Raw genomic sequence first — 22822 nt, 5'->3', positions numbered from 1 at the left:
TGGGCACAAGACGCGTTGCGGTAATTGGCTGTGTGATTTGTCCCTGCCGGCTCTCCGTTGGGGAGATGGGCGAGAGCATGTCTAAGAGGCTGAAGCTGCAATTCGGCGGGGAGGCGGAGATGGAGGAGCGCTCGTTTGGTAACCCGTACCCGGACTACCGGCCTCTTCCTGAAGCGGTGGAGCAGGCGGAGGGAGAAGAGGCCGCTGCAGACGACCAGGGGGAAACCGACCTGCCCTTCGACAGAGACGGCAAGGTACAGTACATGCTGCCAGAGACATGACCACTACCGCCCCCTAGCGGCCTCGCCTCTATCTGCAACCTGACACCTGTCCTGACCAACACGTCTTCTTCAGGAGTGTAGTCGGGGGCCCCAAATAGGACGAAAAACCCCCACTAATCCCCATGATAAGGAAATAGCACAGCATGACAGGTGGCCAGCTGACACCATAAACTCTCCCCTCTGTCTCACCCGCAAAAAAGTACAGTAATTGTATATTTATAATATATAATGTTCTTGATGGGCAGTTCTAGACGTAACCATCCATCCACGACCACAATATAAAATACCAGTGCACAAATAAGCCCTCACTCACTGTTGCTTAAAATCTGTCCGCACGGCATAGAGAAGCGGATGAAAGGAAATAAACTGCGCTCTTTTACTTTTTTTAAAAAAATCATTGTCTCAATACATGTCACCAGAGAAGTTGTGTTTAAATACTGAGCAAGGTGCAGTTACTTGTTGTTGAGGTTGGATCAAAGAATTTTGACTGTAGCACCAGATCTGAATAATTCATCTTAAAAAACACCTATCATCAGGTCTCTGTCACTAGTCCTGTCACCACTACCTGTTGGAGCATCCCACAACGGCAGGAAGTGCATAGAGGAGCCAGCACCAGGACTGTCACATCATTATATAGGCTGTCAGTCATGTGTATAGGAGTATCTCATACACACAAAAGCTACAGGGGCCGCCAAAACCAGGAAGCATGTAGGGGCAGCCAGCACCAGGAGTGTCACATCATTATACAGGCTGTCAGTCATGTGTATAGGAGCATCTCATACACACAAAGGCTACAGGGGCCGCCAAATCCAGGAAGCATATGTGTATCTCATACACACACAGTCTGTCTGTCATGTCTATAGGGGTATCTCATACACACACGGGCTGTCAGTCTTGTCTATAAGAGTATCTCATACACACACGGGCTGTCAGTCTTGTCTATAAGAGTATCTCATACACACACGGGCTGTCAGTCTTGTCTATAAGAGTATCTCATACACACACGGGCTGTCAGTCTTGTCTATAAGAGTATCGTATACACACAAAGGCTGCAGGGGGCGTGGCCGCCAGCACCAGGAAGCACATAGAGGCAGCACCAGGAGTGTGACAGCATTATACAAGCTGTCAGTCATGTGTATAGGAGTATCTTATACACACACAGGCTGCAGGGGGAACCAACAACAGGAAGCACATAGAGACAGCCAACACCAGGACTGTCACATCATTATACAGGGACTCAGTCATGTGTATAGGAGTATCTCATACCTACACAGGCTGCAGGGGGCGCCAGCACCAGGAAGCACATAGAGGAACCAGCACCAGGAATGTCACATCATTATACAGGCTGTCAGTCATGTGTATAGGAGTATCTCATACACATAAATTTTTGTTTTGACTCAACGAAACCAGAAATATCTCATTTTTGTTGTTATTTTCAAATTTTACTTTCTCTCCATTACTCGCTTCTATCTTGCCGGAGCTCTAGTAACAGCATTTAGTGATATGCTTTATAGCATTCTCGTGGTCATTAGGGAATCACTACATGTCACTTGAGAAGTTGCGAGGCGTTGTGTACATCCTGCCTTAGGTAATAGGGTTTAACGGTATGCCTAATGTTTTACAATTACATTATTCATTTATTCTGATATGTTTTATATTTTTCTTGTAGTATTAATTTTCTCTTTTCAGTTCTGGTAATTTTCCTGTAATGCATCCAAACACAGGATTAGTAAGACATTGGTGAAATATTAGTAATATTTTAAACACCTCAGGGAAAAGGTCATTGTAGCCTAGTAGAGAGAGGACAGGCCTTGTGCACTTGCCGTCATGTCGGTGATGCTTTTATCCTGGCTTCCTTCCAGCCTGTCTGATCGATAGGATTCCAGGGATGAGCTTCTGACTTCCTGCCGTCCCAGGAGGGATTACTTTTATGTCTTTCCTCAGCAATGAACGGCATCACCTGCTTACTCCGCTGTCACCATAGAGGATATTTTACCAGTCCGCTTGTGAGAATGAACACTATTAAAATAAAGCAGATTGATAGCCACGAGTCATAAATCATTAACCTCTAAGAATGGATATCAGGTACAAAAATATCATAGTAAAGGAAAAATAACATTGAAGGAGTCCATGATCCATGGAAGATGTTTTAATACAATCCTTTAGTTTCCGTATGACCCACAAGAGCCATTTGTAATTGGCATCTCTATAGACATACATTAGTAGTGGCTTATACTGAAGTGCATTTGTGTCCGCACTGCCCTAAAATTTTGTTAACATATCTGATTTACCCAAAGTGCTCCAATCCAAACTGCATTGCAGGAAGGGGGCTTTCACATTGCATATAATGACTCTGTGGGAAAGCTGTACGTTTAATGGACCTATGGGCTCCTATACAAGCAATAGCAACTAACATAGCAATAATAACAAACCTTCCATTTGGGTGATATCTCTTTCTTTGCTATGCAGTATAGCTCAGCACACTCGGGCTTATTTACTAAGGGTTGCAGATCGCACTTTCGTAGGACTGTTCACTGTTTTGCACAGCTTTGACAGGTATTTAACAGGGGTTTGCGCTGGGATTGTGTCGCACACGATTGGACTGTGGCGCAGCTGCACTGGTTTTAATGCGACAGAAATTGGGGGGCGAGCCATCGGACGATCCGACTGATTCGGACTGAGCTCGGGATTTAACATTTAAATTCTGTCGTAAGACAATGCACTTACATACAGGAAGAAGGAGGTGAACTATGTCGGACTAGTGTGGGGAAGCGACACATGCAGGATATCGGGTGCACGATCTTAGTGAATGATTGTCAGACAATGCACTTTCATGAACTCCGCGGGACCAGGTAAGTAAATGTGCCCCGCTGTGTTGACATATTCATTGGCAAATAAAATAAGGAAAATGCAAACTGAATCTCCCATCAGAACAAGAAACCATGTTATTCATGTACACACACTGGACTAGTGATTGCTGCCAAGTTTATAGAAATATTACATAAGCTTGGAGTCTTTTGCTTCGGGTACATTCACATACCATGTGCTGGAGAGGAGGAGGAGATGACCCCTTCACCCCTCCCCCTTCATAGAAAACATCGATGCACGGCCGTACACACGGGGAAACATAGAGCATGTTCTATCTTTTCCCATTGTACGGTGCCACGGATGTGTGGCACCACACCTCTGCCGGGCCGCCATTGCCGTCTATGGGGACGTATATGCGGCCGCATGTACATCCCCACAGACAGCCATCTAAATGAGTTCTTAGTGTCATGAAGTTGAACATTTTTGTTTTTAATTCAAGTCTATTTTTTGTTTTTCATACACATTACAGAAAATAAAAAACATAGAAACAAGCAAAACAATTACGGAATAAAAACCCTCTTCCCACTTACCCCAGAGAACACTGTGAGTGATCGGACCACAGCAAGAGTATCCCAGTTCTAAAGGAAATGAACTTGTACTATTGGAAGTCCTGTGGAGAGACTGACGTGTAGCTCTTTTTATATTTTTAAACCTCTTTCAACATTTTACACTCTGACGTTCTGAATTTTCTGGGAAAATTTTCCTGGGAAGATTGTGAATCATCTTGAATGTTTTTCTCTTGTAAATAATTTTTCTGGCTGTAGAATAATAGGATGCCCTGTTCATCTCTATGGAGCTGATGGTGTATGCTAAGCACAATACTCGGCAGTCTCCGCCAGTTCCATAGAGATGAATGGATCAGCCAAGTGTGACCAGCTGATCCGCATAGGGCCTTACGAGTTTAATGGGAAAACCCCTTTAAATAAAAACTTGACTGGACTGGTGAGAAGCTGCTTCTCTAAGATCATTTCTGATATATTTCCTCCTTGGCTTTGTACTAACAAGTCTGATGGTTCCTGGTCAGCAAACTGACCAAACTTCAGTTCTTCTAGGGATTTTTCAGAACTTTTATGCATTTTCCCCTAGAAAAAAACGTCAAATAAATCATGATTTAGTGTAACTTATTGTGTGTTGTGTGTTTATTTTATTTACCCAGTAGATTTGGATCATAGATTTTGAGAAGGTACATTAGATGTTTCTCATGACTGTACAGCTTATTGTTTTTATTATTAATTCTTCTAGATAACAGGACGCTTTTCAAGACGCATCCAGTCCAAAATTAGTGATCTGCTGCAACAAACGGAGGAAGGTCTAAAGACTGCTGACCCACATGACTGCTCCACCTATACTGGATACACTGGTGAGAGCTGCATTGGGTACATTCAACATCTGGAATGCTCTAGACTTCAATCTTTGCATAAACAGGTTATTCACCTCTATCGTTCATTCCCTGTCTAAGGTTGTGAGAGAAGTATGTGCAGTTAAAACATAACTTTTATTAGATATATATTTAAAAAGCCATAGCTATGGTGAACACCAGATTTCCCCTCCACCATGGATAAAACATTCATATATACCATGTACGGTCACTAGTCCTCAATATCTCTCTACACAACTAGTGACAGGTTGGCAATGTTGGGGGGCTGTGTTAAAAGCACATGGTGGGACACCTAACAGCTGAGTATTCAATGCTTGGAAGACAGACACTCACTGTTCACACTAAGCTGTCCCTAATACACTGTCCACAGCAGGGATTCAGCAGGGATCTCATGAAAAATCTGTAAATATCATGATGGCTAGGAAGAGCCATCAAGTACAGTAGAACCATGTCAGGCCATCAAGTATGGTCTATAATCGGGCTAGCATCTCAGGCCCAGGGCCACCCTACAGAATCTAACCAGTTATAGGATGCTGACAAAGGACAGCTTTTCATTAAGGCCTGCTCTGTCTATTGTGGTAAGCCAAAAGATCCATTTAGTCTCTCTAAATATTATGTTTCATGGTACAGTGTTTCGCGTTGGTAGAGATACATTTTCTTTGAAAAAGCCTCTCATTTGTACCAACGGTTTGTTTTGACTCCTTTACATGAGTGAAAGATGTCCACCTGTTTGCCAGAAAACTGAAATGGAAATGTCATGATTGCAAGAGATTTCTTGAACTGGGTTCATTGAATCTGACTTGGGTGACATGGATACACTGATGGATTTGTTACAGGATTCCGAACCAGGGACGGCCCCATTTACCACACTCAAAAACAAAAGCCTGGCATATCCGGTGGTGGAATCTACTCAGATTCATCTATTTGTGTATTTAATCACTGAGGACCTTAAAAATTTAGATCTTTTTCACACATGGGATTGTGAATAACCCGGGCCCAGAGGAGAGGAGGGATCTAGTTGATCTGGAGCTGAATGACCATCTTATTATTAAACCCTTAGATAAAGGGAGGAAAACTCAATCTGCTCGTACATTCAGGCTACAAGGCCATGTGTGACATCGGATACAGAAGGATATCGTGTCCTCTCGCAGAATCCATCAGAGAGATTTCATAGAGAGCTGGCAAGGCTATTGAGTTAAGCCTTCAGCAACAAACTGATAAGCAAACAGGATGCCAAACTACCGATTGCCATCAGTTCCTATAATGTATTCCTCTTTGAGAAAATTTTCTTCCACCAGCTGAGGGGTACAACAATGGGGAGCCCAATGGCCCCCAGCTACACAAATCTGTACCTCGGCTGGTATGAGGACCATACTGTTTTGTCAGAGCATTATTCCAGATGGTAGCAAAATGCCTCCTTTTGCTACCTTGAAAGGCAGCCCCCTTAACACCAAGTATGACCGACAAGAAGTTTTCCCATCCAAGTTTTTACATTTAATTTAATCCACCTGCCATATACATACATTTCTTCAATTGAATGTTATTAAAAAATAAAGTGTGAAGATAATTTCCCATTTTGTCCCTTCGAAACAAGACCTGTCCTTGGATACAACAACTACTGGACATTTCATATGCAAAATTGATTTGTATCAATCCAGCAGTGGAGGTCGTATCTAAGGACAGCCATCTCATTTCTAAGGGAGATTTATGGGTAGCAATATCCACATACTTTTTATAACATCCAATTGAAGAATTGTATGTATATGGCAGATGGATTAAATCAAATGTGAGTGTCCAGTTGGTAACACCCCTTTAACTTAGGTCATTTATTAATATCATTGAGAGTTCCAACCACCAGCATGTAGTAGGATATCATAGATATTGGCACAAAAACTGTACAGTAGTTTAAAGTTGTTGAGAACCCCATTAAATCAGCATGAGGCCATTCTTGCTCTCTACACATATGAGTAAGGCTGCACACGAACGTATGTGCCCGGCGGGCATATGATCATTGGGATGGAGAGAAGAGAGAGTGGTGACCCATGGCGCCGTAACACAGGGAAATATAGGACATATCCATCGAGGCCTATGGGGGACGTGTATAAGTCCCCTATAGTCGTTTGAATGCAGCCTTAGGCCTCCTGCTCACAAATGTATAATGGGGACATGTGCAAGCCATTGTTTCAGTAGCTAATACACATCCCCATTTACTTTTATGTGATTGTGTACACTGCCGTGGATTCCACACCCCAGTGCGTGAGGCAATTGCCCACTCCGTAAAATAGAGGGCAGGTCCTATTCTTACACACACACACACACAGAGACACACACACACACAGAGACACACACACACACACACACACACACAGAGACACACACACACACACACACACACAGAGACACACACACACACAGAGACACACACACACACACACACAGAGACACACACACACACACACACAGAGACACACACACACACACACACAGAGACACACACACACACACACAGAGACACACACACACACACAGAGACACACACACACACACACACAGAGACACACACACACACACACAGAGACACACACACACACAGAGACACACACACACACAGAGACACACACACACACACACAGAGACACACACACACACACACACACACACAGAGACACACACACACACACAGAGACACACACACACACACAGAGACACACACACACAGACACACACACACACAGACACACACACACACAGAGACACACACACACACAGAGACACACACACACACAGAGACACACACACAGACACACACACACACACAGACACACACACACACAGACACACACACAGACACACACACAGACACACACACACACACACACAGACACACACACAGACACACACACACGTTGTTTGCGAATCAGAGATAGCATGCATGTATTCATGCAAAAACAGGCACCCTAGAAGCACCAACTAGCACAGTACAGCTCTCAATGGCACCCCAGAGATTATAAATACAACAGTACAGCAATAAATACCTCAGACATGTAATATCATAGACCCACAGAGCAGACTTAAAAAGCCCCAAAACAAATACTCACCTCCTCTTCTACTCCCTATGCTACACTGCAGCTTCTTCTCTGTCCTGTGTCCTGATGCTGGTTGTATATGCCGGGTTCAGGACACAGAACAGTAGGAGACCTGGGAGTGGTGAGTACGGGATATCTGATACGTTCGGCATACACAACCAACATCTGGACACACATCTGTGCAGAGGAGCAAGAGAAGACCCGACAATGTTGAGTACATTGTATCCAACCTCCTGCACCAATGAGAGCTGCCGTCGCTGGTTGTGCACCCCATCTTAGGCTTGCCCCCTCTGTTTATAATTAGATGAAGCAAGGCATGTAATTATAGGAATGTCTTGACACTTCTTCATTATATTGCCTAGATCATGAAAAAGAGTGCAACATGTTATCTAGATAATAGATATTTTCCTAAAGATGGGTCATCAATATCAGGTTGGTGGGGATCTCTCAGGGGATTGCAGTGCCTGAATGAACCATTTGTTTGCATCAGTCCATACCCCAGAACACTGTAGAATCAGTCAAGCCATGCTGGGCTGACACCCTATTGCAGGGGTGCAGAATCAAGCAAAGTGAAGTGTTTTGTGTTCTGGTTTGATCTGACAATTCAAATTTCTGAAAACTACTAGAAGTGTATATGTAATATGGGTGAAATTTATCAGAAGTTGCTTTTAGAAACCACTCATAGCTCAGTTCTCATTTTATAAATTGTTGTGGAAATAATGAAAGCTGAGCTTTGATTGGCTACTACAAGCAACTAGAGTAATTTTGCTTTCAGACCCTTCTGATACATTTCCCCCTATGTGTATATATGGATAATAGATGTATACCATGAAGTTCAAAATCTGAAACATTGAACATGAGTCCTCTTTACTGCTTTTTTTTCTTGCAGGCATAGCCCTTCTCTACCTGCAGCTGTATCGGGTCACAAAAGACCAGGCTCATTTGCAGAGATCTCTAGATTACGCAAAAAGAATTCTGCGCAACCTGAATGGCCGAAGATTCACGTTCCTTTGTGGTGATGCCGGGCCTCTTGCTGTAGCTGCTGTCGTTCATCACAAGCTGCAAAATGAAGTTGAATCCAAGGACTGTATTACAAAGTAAGGACATGTGGTGAGATTCAGAGTATAAGGGTTCCTCTGACATAAATCATAATTATTTTCCATCCGTATTTATAAGCCAAAACCAGGAGTTAATCCTGCAGGGAGGTAAAAGTACAATGGAAATATTTGTACCATGTTTTGGATCCTTACCTAGATCTGGCTTTCAAATACTGGCTAGATCATCATTGTGTGAACGTGGCATTAACCCAACATTCTAGTGCATTTACAAACTGTAAGTAGATGTTGATGATAGTTTAATTTAAGCTAATACGGAGTAGGGCCTTATCTCAGGATGTCCATGTGTTAGGGATTTTTATGCAGGGCCCCAACAGCCCTCTTGACTTTTGTAAGGTGAGTCCTAATTAACCCTTTGAGGGAGGATGAGATAGCTGCCGGCAGCGAGCTGACAGAGTAAATGAAAAACACAGTCGGTCTTCCAATGCACTCAAATCAAAACTGTTTATTTCAAACAAATACCGCTATATTTTAACACATGAAGATCAGCATTTGGGGTGTTGTATGAATGGAGATAAGACACTTAGATTCTATTGGCCATTATGTTTTTGTACCAGCACATTCTGGGAAAAATGACCAGGCCTTGTTTACAGCCATGCTTATCTACACAATGGCTCCTAGAAGCTTCTTCATAACCAAAATAAATAACAAGAATACAGAGGCCCGAAGGACGGTAAGAAATGCCAAGGATATTGTGAAAAGGCAAACAACAGTTTAAATGAGAAAAATAGCTGAATTAAAACATTTAACTCTATAGCTTCTAAAAGGGAAGCATACCCTCCCCCCTCAAGGTGGCCGCTGTATCTAAGATGGCGGACAGTAGTCAAGATGGCGTCCGAAACCAGTGAGACCTCCTTAACACCATGGGTTTGCCAATTCTGAAAAATACACACATACAAATACACAACGGGAGGAATTTATCATGGCTCAAAGGCCAGTTTCCTTTTATATACCTAAACCACCAAGGGGGAGGGCTGTAGCAGAATTCTAAACCAGGACAGATTGTTCACCTGATATACCAAGAGTATAAAAAAAACTAAATTAACCTAAGCAGATAAAATATGTACAAGTGCTTCTCAATAAATTTGAATATCAGCAAAAAGTTATTTCAGTAATTCAATTCAAAAAGTGAAACTCGTATATTATATAGAATAATTACAAACAGAGACGCAGAGATGTGCAGTCACATGTGGCGCTAATCATAGTATCATTGTATATAAGGCCGGAAAAAGACGCAAGTCCATCAAGTCCAACCTTTAAGAATTAAATAAATGTTTTATGTACATCTCCCTTTAGCTGTTGCAATGCCTTTTTGAAAAGCACGTGTTAAGCTCACTGTGTGCCTATGTGATGTTATCGGGGAGTGAAGATCTGTTACCATGACAGCCTTGGGTCTATCTAGGCTATCTATTACAATGTGTGATTTGCACATTGTAATTGATGAGGTGGAAAATCACCATATACTGCTGTACTGTAGTATGCCAGTATATGGTAGGATCAGACAAAATTTTAAAAAAGTAAAAAAAAAAAAATTCAAACAACCCCCTCTACCCTACAAGTAATAAAAATATAAACCGTAAAATCATAAACATGTAGTGTATTGCCACGTCCCAAAGTGTCCGTTTTAAAAAAATATAACGGTTATTCCTGGCGTTTAACCCAGTAACGAAAAATAGCGCCCTATGTCGAAAATGCCACTTTATTTTGCCAAAATTCAAGAAAAAGTGATCAAAAGGCCTTGCAGTCTTCAAAATAGTAGCATTGAAAACAGCATTAAACGTTGCAAAAATGGGAAATAAATCGTAAAGCTTTTTTTTTGTTAACAGTCCGTAGTAGAATATACTTTTATACCACTTGAAATATCTGTTCTGGATCATCTCTTTATTTCTTTAGATTATGCAGTTACTTTGTTATTTATGGGTGAAACCATTCGTTCTGATGATTAAGTATTGTTATTTCATATAGTAAATACCAGTGTACACTGAAACAGACATGTCAGGGGAGCATGCAGACAGGGAAAAGGGAACCTCTCATTGGGTAATATCCTGTTTATTCTTTAAATCTTAAGAGTATAAATATATATTAAAGATGACCTGTCACAAGAATTTTACCACCCTGACTAACAATGCCTTCTGATAAAGGGTTACAAGTCCTCCCTATATCACTTAGACCCCTTCCACACTTGCGTTGCAGATCACGTCAGAGTTTGATCAGGGTGCGATCAGGGTTTGGTCGGTGAAAAACTGACATTTTGCATCAGAGTGCAATCAGTTTTCAGTCAGTGTTTCTTCAGTGTCTCAGTTTTTCAAACGCGTTTTCAATGCAATTTCATTGCGTTTTTTACGCGCAGATAATGCGCGTGAAATGGACTCAGGACTGAGCTCTATCTTTTCTATGGCAATTGATGCGTGAAAAACGCATTGCACTTGCATTGCACTTGCGTGTGTCTCGGAGTGCAATGCGTTTTTGATGCATCTCCATAGACTTGTATGGTGCGTTTTTCACGCGCGTGACTTGCAAAAGTAAAGCATGTCGAGATTTAAACCCGCGTTAAAAAAACCGCGCGTGTGTGCTTGAAAAAAAAATGCAAGTGCAATGCACGTTCTGCACATCAAAAGCACGCGCGTGAAAAGCGTAAGTGTGAAAGGGGCCTTAAAATTAGCTGCCGGTGAGGCACCGTACCTTAATTACAGACGTTTTTCTGACTCCTGTCTCCTGGCTGTGACTGTTCTGTCTCCTTGTACTTGGGGACTGTCTGCTAATATTCAACTACAGACATATAAAGTGCTATTTACTAATCGAAATATTGTGTCAATTTTTTTACACTGCCTTGTGTTGCATTCATGTCATGTGACCAAAGTCACATCATCGCAGGTCCTTTTAACCTTCTAACAATAGCAAGGAGGAATAGAAGTCCATATAGGATACTGTGATTTCTTGTGGTCAGATAAATACATGGGGTACAGTTTGCAATTGTTAAGAGACTAAAGGACCTGAGATCATATCGCCCTGGTCACATGACATGAACTGCTGAGTAGTAAGGATGCATAAGGCTTGGGGAGTATTAGATGGGAGGGGCCAGCCAAGCAGGACACGCCCTCTCTGATACCAAGTAATATAAGATAAAAGTTGATTTATGGGGATGTAAGGAAAACAATTTTTAGCTAAAACAAGGGGGTCAGTTAGTTAATAAGACTCTTTAGGAACCTGTCACTGGCTGTATATGTGCAAATGTGGGGACGGCTTCCCTTTAATGCTGACATCCACTAAAATCTCAGAACGCGAAGTTCGCTGTCTGATTGTCAATTTTTGCAGAATTTCTAGCCTCTTGGTGTTTTTGTTACCTTACTTTTAGGTTACTGGCATTACATCGAGGGGTTGTGAGCACAGACGCCGAGGTCCCGGATGAATTGTTGTATGGAAGGGCTGGTTATCTCTATGCATTATTGTATTTAAACTCTGAGATTGGTCCAGATACGGTTCCTCAAGCTACAATTAAAGAGGTAAGTTCTGTGAACTGTACTTATCTCCATATAATAGGGGGGAAACGCTTCACACCACATGCTCCCCCAATGATCACAAGGAATGGGGTTTCCCCAATAATGTGGAATTCATACATATCCGCAGCCAAATTATCCAGCTTTGCCATAAATTTTAACAGGAGGGGGTACACAAGTACAGGCAGTCCCCGGGTTACATACAAGTTAGGGTCCGGAGGTTTGTTCTTAAGTTGAATTTGTATGTAAGTCGAAACTGTATATTTTATAATTGAAGTTCTAGAAAAAAAAATTTTCTTTTGTCCCAGTGACAATTGGAGTTTCAAAATTTTTGCTGTAATTGGACCAAGGATTATCAATAAAGCTTCATTACAGACACCGTACAGCTGATCATTGCAGTCTGGGACTATAGTATAGCATCCAGAGAGCATCACCAGAGGTCACAGTGGGCAGAGGGGTCCGTCTGTAACTATGGGTTGTCTGTAAGTCGGGTGTCCTTAAGTAGGGGACCGTCTGTACCTGTTATTGTGGGGCGTGCTATGTTGTCTGCTTTTTGATGTAAGTGGCAGCCAGGGGATAGTACGTATCCTCTCATCACTGTGACGTCTCCAGTGACATTGCCGTGTCAGCCTCTTGATACTGTCATGGCATTACCGATATATATTTATTTTTTTATTATACTGATGTAAATTATTGTCTGACCTTTCAAATCCATTCGCCAAGCAAGCTGACACTGTAAGGTCATATGGGATATCGCAAAGGTCACACAAGATTGTAAGTTAATAGAATTGTTACTGGGATCTCCGTTCCTCATTGTGAGAGTTTATTAACAGTGATGAGAAAGATGATATATACCTCCATCGTAACCCAGGGTTATCAGCATTAGCTCTGACATTATAGAGAGGGGGAACAGGTTAACGTAAAACTGGCACAGGAACAGCACTGAACCATTTGTATAGTGCAGTACAACTATTGTATGCCAGCATTTGTAGAGAGAAACACAATATACAAGGATCTATTGCCACTAGGCTACATTGACAAAACTAACCTGAGGTTCTCAGTTACACTTTGATCAAATTGCATAAGCCCACTAACCACTCCACGGTGGCCTTATTTTAGTGGGTCCCTATGCTATTGGATGCTGCATAACATGGTGGCCACCATTGGTGCAACGCAGCACTAGCAGGGACCAAGACCCGGGGGCCCACAGCACCATGCAGTACCACACCGTGTGAACAGGTCTTGAAATCTCACTATTCCATGTAGTCTCTGAGCATACCAGGGGCCATTACCGCACTGCAGTACATTTCTTATGTATGTATTTTTATTCATAGCTTGTAGATGCCATCATAGAATCTGGGAAGAATTTGTCCAAAGAAGAGCACAAGTCAGAACGCTGTCCTCTGCTGTACCAATGGCACAAGAAGCAGTATGTAGGAGCAGCCCATGGGCTGGCTGGGATCTACTACATGCTGATGCAGGTAAGACATGTCAGTGCTGTAGATATTCTAAAATGGTACCTTTAATTTGTCATTTCTGGTGGGTGATAATTAAAGGAAATCTACCATCAAAATCAAGCGTAGTAAACCAAGGACATTTACTCATGGATCAAGGCACAGAGAATGGGGTAATATTTGTTATTCACAGCCTCCTTCCTTCTAAAAACAACTTTTTAAATTTATGCTTATGGACCTGAAAGATCTGGGGGTGTGCACATTCTAGTGCAAAGTCGGCCCATGCACCACATTTATTACTGCGGCTCAACAGAATTGTGTCACACGCTCTATGTTAAAGGTGCACCAAGAAAAAGTTGCTGCACACTTCGCAAGCAGTGTAGGGGGCGCCAGATTAATGAAGACTGAACAACAGTTTTGATGAATCTGGCGCACTCTGCGCATAGTACAGACCGCAATAGTTTTGATAAATGTGGCTCAGTGAGTATGAGAGAGTCAGGAGGTATGTCCTGTGTAGTACTTGCCTTGAAGGCAAACCACGCAGATGAGTTTAATTGTAGCTGTATTATTCCTATGTTCTGAGCTCCCCTAGTGCTGGCTAGCTTCATCAAATATCATATAATGGAATTCTGGTCTAAGAGACTTATGATAAATCTCCCCCATTGTCTCATTTAGGGACAGTTTATTGTATGATAAAGCCCACAGAATTCTGTTTGTATGGCAGTGTAAAGAGATAAGTGATGTATTAGAGATTAAATTATTTTTTTTTTTCCAGCCATTAGCAAAAGTAGACCAAGAAACATTGACTGAACTTGTGAAGCCAAGTATTGACTACGTGCGCCACAAGAAATTCCGGTCTGGCAACTATCCGTCATCTTTAAGCAATGAGACTGATCGCTTGGTACATTGGTGCCATGGAGCACCGGGGGTTATACATATGCTGCTTCAGGCACACAAGGTACATCAGCCTATATTTTACTGTGTTGTATGGCACAATGATCGAAGGGTACAGAAAAAATCAATTTTTATTGTACTGGTCTGAAGTACCAGACTAAATAGATAAGGGTTTAAGACATGTGTTGTAGTCCTGTTTATGCATTATGCTTGAGGGAAAACTGTGTACCTGCAGTTACACAGCTCTGTCACTACACAGCGAATGGCGCTGTGCTTCCTGCTCTGTTTCTTAACACTGGGGAGAATTTCAAGCACAGGGATCTTTGGATTATTTTGAAATTGATGACCAATCCAAGGATAATAAGTATCAATCACCTGGATATGTTATTTAATTCTGTTGTATAATAATCTATTTAAAGGAATTACAATTTTTTTATTTATGTTTTAGTTGTTTAAAGAAGATAAGTACTTGAAGGATGCCGTGGAATGTGCTGATGTTATTTGGCAGAGAGGTCTTCTAAGGAAAGGATATGGCATCTGTCATGGAACTTCAGGGAATGGATATGCCTTCTTATCGCTTTACAACCACACCCAAGATAAAAAGTATCTGTACAGAGCCTGCAGGGTAAGAGGGTCCTGGGCATGGTACAAATGGTGCCTCTTACTGTGTGGGTGATTCTAGAGTTTAATAGCCAACGGTCCACTGTTATACCAGTTTTATTGCAAACCTGCCCGGTGGTAGCTGAGCTGATATATACTTAGATGGTTTAGAACAGTTTTATATTGGTAGGTACACAGAGCAGGCTACCGGCCTTTGTGGGCAGGGTAAGTGTATGTTTTAGGATTCCTGTCAAGATTTAGGGTTGTAAGGCATTGCTCCCAAACACTATATGCTCCCTGTACTCAAGCTATTGAAAGTAATATTTTTAATCCTGGCAAATGTGGCAAAAGTAGCAAAATGACCAATAACTAGCCATGACATGACAGGGTGACTGCAATATCCTGGTTGCCACCAACAGGTCTTAGCATGACCGCATTCTTTAGCAACTGCGATCATTAGTAATGTAAAAAAATCAACATATATTACACAATCACATATGCTAAAATTGGTCCCAAGTAACCGGGGGATAAGGTAGCCCAAAACAATAACAAGTGGTAAGCATTCTACCTTTATTTATTATTCTCTATGATTTCTCATGATCCGCCAGCACAAGGTTTGTCTCAAAGTTTAAACCAATGTTGCCTAAACATATATGTATTGTTCTTAAAGAAATGAATACCTTTTGTTGTTTGGCTGCCGTCTCGCCCGCGCCCTGACGCACAATTCGCCTGTTGCCTCCTCAGGAGGCGTGCTAAGTTAGTTTGGTGGAAACTTTCCTGAGACCAAAAAAGGACGAAATTAAATTGGGGAAAACTTTAATAGAGGGTGAATTTCCCCCAAAGTCACTCACCACATTGAAGTGCCAGCTACTCAAACTGTTTGCATGCCTCTGACATAGAGGGGAGTCCTTCTGGTACTTTATAATGTGATCTTAATAAGGGGTTGTCCATCTGAAACGCCAAGATAAAATTTTTAGAAATTTAACACAAAGCTGTAAAAAATGCTTAAAGGACACCTGTCATCAGGTCTGTGTCACTTGTCCTGTCACTACTACCTGTTGGAGCAGCTCACAAGGATCCCATCCCAGCCTTTATCTAGTCATTTCATACATTAATCATTGTAAAATCATCTATTCTTTATCATATAAATGAGGCTGGTCACATGGTCAGAGGCAGTGATGTCACCCCTGTTCCCCCTCCCCTCTCCTCCCACTGCTCATGTCTGTGTGTAATGTATAGTAAAGCATTGCTAGTGTGCTGACATGCTGCATCCTCCTAATACACATGTGGCATCAGCTCCACATGAATCTGACATGTTCTGCTGTAACATGGCTGCCTGGAGCTGCTGTATCTCTCCTAAACACACACATACACACACAAGCTGCAGGGGGCGTGGCCACCAGCACCAGGAAGCACATCATTATACAGCCTCACACCATTATACATGCTGTCAGTCAAGCACTGGGGGTGTGGCTGTACCTCCCACTCATGAATAGAGTGGACAGCTTGAATATGCTAATGCTTCATTGGACATTTCACAGGTCATTTGCATACAGCTTTAGGACCTCATTGCTTAGGTTTACAGGCATGTAGAGGGACAATGAAGGGATAGAGGCAATGCTCTCTAATGGCAGTTTATGAAAATATATTTAGTTTAGGGGGTTATTTTGCATGACGGGTTCTCTTTAAGCTTTATGTTTCAAGTGGACACCCCCTTTAATGGCCGTCTTTCTTTAGAAAACTGAAAGCATGATAAGAGGTAACTAAGAGATGTTTTAGTAGTTATTAACAGTCAGTTTCTTTTCTTCAGTTTTAATATGGCGATTCCGTAAACGCTTGAGTACTTGACTTGTGTTTTCTGGCCTTCACAATCCCCACATTCCCAGCCTTGTAATGAGTTTCTAAATGTTTTGCTGCTCCGAGGCGCATCATGACTGCCTGGCAGATGTAAATTGCATCTCAAAGCTCATCCAATATATTTTATGATCAAGGAAACAACTCTTTGGGGAAATCCCACTCTTTCATGATGCTTTTGGGTCTAAAAATATTCACTTTAGTAGTCAGTATGTGAAATTGAGTTTTCTTAACCTATTCATAGCTAGCAACATGCTATTAAAAATGCAGCAGATTTTCCTTCAGGTGCTGTCACTTTCAGAGAGAAGCATCATGAGAGCCTCAGACTTGATCTGCAGTGTAGATTTCTGTATTGTCTCTGTTGTTAGTACTGTTTGCTTTATATAGGACTTTTAGTGCGCTCCTGTACTGTGTTCATGCAGTGAAAATGGAAGAAAAATTAGAAACGTTTTGCTTCTTTTTCATGTTCCATGTGTAATTTGCCCACATTTCTTATAAGCTTTTATGACGCAGGAGAATTTTACAGGTTTTTTTTTTTTAAATAAAATAACAAGGGTGACCGTATGCAAGCAGAGCAAATGCAAACCGAGTCCAAAATATTGCTTTTTGCTCCCTATATAGTACATGCTTCAGCACCTCCAATATAAACTCAAAGGCCGTACTGGATCTGGCAACATTCACAATCCAAGAAAATAGTTGCTGCACCTAAAAAATATCTGAGGTAACATACAGTAGTCACTTAGCCCTTTGTGTTTTGTTTCCTAGAGAAACTCACTGGAGTTGGTCAAAGATAGGAATCCATAAAAAGTAATCAAGTAACACCCAGAATCCATGCCTGCTCACTAGCCATAGTCTATGCTAGTTCCTGGCGCAGGATATAGCACAATTCTAGTATTGTCTGGACACACGGTTGGGCATAGGATATAGTAAGAGCCTGGAGCCTTTTGAAATATCTGGCACAATCAAACGGGTAGACGAAAAGCTGGTGCCAGGTAATGAGAAATGGTGACACAAATGACATTCCTGGTGACAGGTTCGCTTTAATGAAGTATGTTACGGAGTTTACTTTTATCACCTTCACTATTCATTTCTAAATAAAATACAAAATTTCACAGTTTTCATTTTTAATGTCATTGTTCTTTTTATTTACCTATTTGCTTATGCAGTGCTGGTGATTGTGTATACATGGTGGTTGACTCTTTATCATTAATGACATAGGCATTTGCCATTTCTTGTTAGTTTGCAGAGTGGTGTTTAGATTATGGTGCACATGGATGCCGGATCCCTGACAGACCCTACTCTCTCTTTGAAGGTAACGCATTCATTAATGTGTTCACTTAAATAAAGGCATCTTATATCCCCTCTTTGCAGTATTCTCATTAGATCTCCTTTCTCGCTCGGCAGGAATGGCCGGCACAATTCATTTCTTGTCAGATATGATGACACCAGAGACTTCTCGCTTCCCTGCGTTTGAACTTTGATAAGCTGACATGAGGCTGCAGAGAGGAATATCTGTCAGCATTATGAGCGGATGAAGAACCCGGACGTGTTGCATTGGGTGACTCCACCACATCTTTCTATCATAGACGTGTCGCTACTTTTTACAGACAAGAAGTCACCTCTTTTTTTTAAGACACTGCTGCAAAAAAGGGGCTTTTCCTGAAGTGTCATTAATTCTGTGTGTTGTGTAAAATGGGAGATGCTTCGCCATTTGTTTTGTGGTTAATATTTTGGGATTTCAGCATTTGTTGATTTTTTTTTTTTAAGGAACACTGTTGATGAATAATGTAGTGTTATAATTCGGCATTTGCACAAAATGAATGTACTAAAGGTATATCTTCCTCCTATGTAAGTTTCCAGCAACTGCAGGTAAGTGTCTAATCACTGTGGCTCTCATGTCTGGGATGGTCGTGAAATGATGATGTGCATGAGAGGCCACCGCTCTGTTTACTTCTGGGGGACTGGTGCAGATATCTGAGTGCACTTCTCCATCTGTCCCTTAGAAATGAATAGAGTTGTGGTCACACATGTGCACCCCGGCCTCATTTACACATGGAGCGGGGGGACTCCCAGCAATCATAGATTTGTATTGTTTGTAGATAAACCCCTTTAATGTGGCCAAGGCAAGAACTTTCTACCATTGTTTTCTTGCCTGATCTTAGACATGTACAGCATCGTTTACATTATGAACAAAATTCAGAACTGTGCACATGCATGTAGTTCATATGATCTATATTGCAGTCTAGACTATAGATGGAGCTAAATTTTCTGTGTGTTCTATGGGTCATGATGGAGATGATATGGTGTGAAAACAGTTTATTATAAATGGGATGCAATGCACAAAATGTATTTCATTTTGTCTTGTACCCTCAAGGTGACACAAATTAGTAGCAAATGCACATACTGGGGGTTATTTATCATTAGACCAGCTCTATGGGAAAGTTTTCTGTCTGCCTTTGAAGTTTTACTGTCCGTCAGATTAAAGTGGCTTTGGCCCTTTAATAAATGTTCTTATGCTCTACTGGCACTCTAACACCAGGATAAAGGATTGCAAACCCAGCAGACCGATATACTGGTGTGTGCACCCGTTGGCAGGATCTGCTCTTTTTTTAGCTTCTTATTTTCTGGGGGGGGTTTGTTTTTTTTACAAAAATGATGCAAATGAGCCTGAGGGGCTCTGGGTTCCATATGTGTTAATGGAGCCCCTCAGGCTCATTTGCATTATTTTTCTTAAAAACAAGGGCATAAGAGCCCAAAAGAAGAGCAGATCCTGCCAACGGGCGCACACACCAGTATCTCCGTGTGCTTGGTTAACAATCCTTTGTCATGATGCTAGATGTCCTTTGAAGGGCTTGTACCAACCATTTAAGTTAGGACAATGGACAGCAAATTGATTAGTGAGGACCCACCTGCTCAGATTCCTACTTCTGGGCACGGTGCTCACTATCTTTGGCATTCCCATTTACAGTCTACAAGAGGGCCAGAGGTAGCCAAATGCTATTCAGTGCAATTTTTGACACTATTGCATACTTGCCTTGCCGATCCACCCTATAGTGAGAATGGTGGGTTACTAGGGGTCAAGTTCTCGTGATCAGTGGGGTTCCCAGCAGTTAGATACTCACCAATCAGCTTGTTATCCATAATTAACACATAAAATAAATAGTTGGTACTATTTAGTAATAGCTAAACCTTGGTAATTACCTCTTTTTCTACATTCCCTTGACATCTGATACTGGAATCTTGACTTCCATCTCTGAGTATATGGCTGGTTTAATGGGGGAAAAGAGAGATGGGTATGGATTCTTTTGGTTAATTTTATGATCTTTTTTTGGGGGAGTTAGATAACCCCTTTAAATCCTAGCTGCAAGGATCTGCATGCACATTAACTTTGGCTGTAGAGAAAAATGGGCTTTTGTTCCTCTTTATTGTGTTTTTTTTCCAAACATTGAGATGTAAAGCACAAAATACATAATTGATAAAGCGATTTAATAGATTTTTCCATTCTCTCTTAACAGCAGCCTGCTGTGCCAATAATGACTCTGAGGATATCACTGTGTGCACCACTTGTGCTGAGCTTGTATAGAAAGAGGTCTTTGTCTTCATGTGACTGGGGCTTGGTTATAGATTAATATGTGCTGTGGAATATGAGAATCAAGCTTTCTTTGACTTGGGATGTTTGTGGCACTGATATAATAAAAGTTTATAGATGAAATGTCCCAGAATTACATGTGATATAACACAGATCATGTGTGTAATGAATATGTGTACAGAATATAAGGATCTGGGGGATCCCTGTGTTGGGACTCCTTTGATGCTCTGAAAGAGTCCTAGCGATTTTAACTTTCAGAATATGTAATTGTGAAAATCCATTGGTTTTGTTGATGTGTCAATATCACAGTTAGTAGCTTCCGGTTGGGATTGCTTGTTTGTTTTTGGGATTAGTGTGCATCTCTGGGGCTTGGTTATGTTAGTATGATGTTATAGGCTAATAACCTGCAATTCTGTATTTTACATGTTCATGTGTTCTTTGTTTTCATGTATGTGACCTTTAACGCTGTGGTCAGAATATATAAAAAGTTGATAGCAAATGACTGTGACCTTTATTTCAAGTCGTGCACAAAAACTCCAAAATATATGTTGTGTATTATATTTTAATTGAATCCATTAAAAAAGTGTAAATATTGTTTATGCACCATATTTTCTGCAAAATCTCTCAAAATGTATGATAACTTATCAAAACGTATAATAATCGTTACTGGTACATTTGATCAGTCTGCACAAGGTGTTACTATGCTGATAATCAATGGTTAACCCCTTTTACGACTGCAGCTATATACGTCCTATTTGCATATGTGCCGTGCAGAAAGGACATCTATAAATGTCTTGACAGTGACCAACTTCAAATGACCATATCTCCTGAACCCTGCCACACAGAAACATGGGGGCACATTTACTAAGGGCTTTGTGGCGCACTTTAGTCGGACTGTTTAGTCACGTTCTTCATGGCTAAAGCAGCTTGCACAGGTATTTAAGAAGTGTGGCCTTGGACGCGACCCTTTTGTGGAACAGCAGTGAACTCGAGCGGCATTATAAGTAAATGTGCCCCAATTTGTATTGTGTATGGATGTTTAACAGAACCGTAGATATCCACCCTTAAAAATCATTTTTTTTTTAAGTACAACTTTATGTACAGCTTTCTATTTTCAATTATAACTTTAATGAGGACCTTATCAACCTGTATAAGCCCACTTACTTAAGTAAGCAGCTCCTAGTGCTACCCCAGATGTAGCAGTTTTAAACTGCTAGCTTTGTCAGAACCTTCCGATAAAGTAGCGAACACTGCACTACGTAGTGCTCCTAGCGAGCTTATACAGTCGGACAGGTCCTCTTTAAGAATGGATATCTCTGTTTCTCTTAAGCGGAACAATCTTGGAAAAGGGGGTGCAGCTTTCCGAGACCAAAGGTTGTACAAACAGACCAGAATTTTGGCACAGTTTTCTGATGCAATCTTGGATTACTAATTGGATATGCAAAGTATGACTAGACTGCCCTAACCCCTTGCTGCTGCAGTCCCTTTTTGCTTTTAATTTTTTCACTCCCCATCTTGCGAAAGTTGCACATTATGTAACGTGCATTACCTGCATAACTTTTTTACATAGCTTTATGGGGGTTTGTTACCTGCAAGAACTTTGTGGCAATGTTCAAATCAAACATGTCTCTTTTCCTGCGCTGCAGTCATTAATGTGCTTTTATCATATCTGAACTCAATACTTAAACAGTTAATACCCACCTTGTATGCTCAGCCTGTGACCAGTCTCCATACATCCTTAGGCTACATTCACACGGACGTATGAAAACGGCCGTATACGTACCGTTTTTTTTTATGGGTTACATATGGCCACATTCATTTCAATGGACAATACGTCCAACCATTTATATTACCGTTTTTGACACTGGAGTGTACGTACCGTATACTGGCCGTATAAAAATATAGAGCATGTCCTATTTTCTCCCGTATTTCAGTTCTGTATGCCCTAAAAGTCTATGGGCATGTATAAAATACGGGTTAAATACGTGCTGCATACGGATGAAAAACGTCACGTATATACAGGACTGGAGAAATCATACGGTCGTGTGAATGTAGCCTTAATGACGCTGTGATACAATTCTAATACAAGTCATTAAATCTGACATACTTTAACACTTTATCAACCAGTAGTAGAGAGTGATAAACCTGGCACAGCATTGGACTGTCTATTTTAACTTTCACTGTTTTATGCCTCCTTCACACAAAT

General features: G+C 41.3%; 1 protein-coding gene across 1 annotated transcript; it reads left to right on the top strand.

Moving 5' to 3' along the window:
- Positions 1-65: 65 nt before the first annotated feature.
- Positions 66-19671, top strand: LANCL2 (LanC like glutathione S-transferase 2). The gene is made up of 9 exons (XM_072153359.1): positions 66-254; positions 4392-4509; positions 8503-8710; positions 12084-12231; positions 13560-13706; positions 14455-14637; positions 15022-15198; positions 18267-18339; positions 18432-19671. The coding sequence occupies exons 1-9, from the start codon at positions 66-68 to the stop codon at positions 18506-18508; spliced, it is 1320 nt and encodes a 439-aa protein (XP_072009460.1). The 3' UTR covers positions 18509-19671.
- Positions 19672-22822: the final 3151 nt, after the last annotated feature.

Source organism: Engystomops pustulosus, chromosome 5, assembly GCF_040894005.1.
Source record: "Engystomops pustulosus chromosome 5, aEngPut4.maternal, whole genome shotgun sequence".
NCBI lineage: Eukaryota > Metazoa > Chordata > Amphibia > Anura > Leptodactylidae > Engystomops > Engystomops pustulosus.
The sequence above is the reverse complement of the archived record's forward strand: the minus strand, read 5'-3'. Positions and strand labels throughout refer to the sequence as shown.

Coding starts and splice junctions, on each gene's coding strand:
- LANCL2 (XM_072153359.1), top strand. CDS start 66: ATGGGCGAGAGCATGTCTAAGAGGCTGAAGCTGCAATTCGGCGGGGAG. Junction 4,510..8,502: donor CACCTATACTGGATACACTG/GTGAGAGCTGCA, acceptor TTTTTCTTGCAG/GCATAGCCCTTCTCTACCTG. Junction 15,199..18,266: donor ATCTGTACAGAGCCTGCAGG/GTAAGAGGGTCC, acceptor ATTTCTTGTTAG/TTTGCAGAGTGGTGTTTAGA.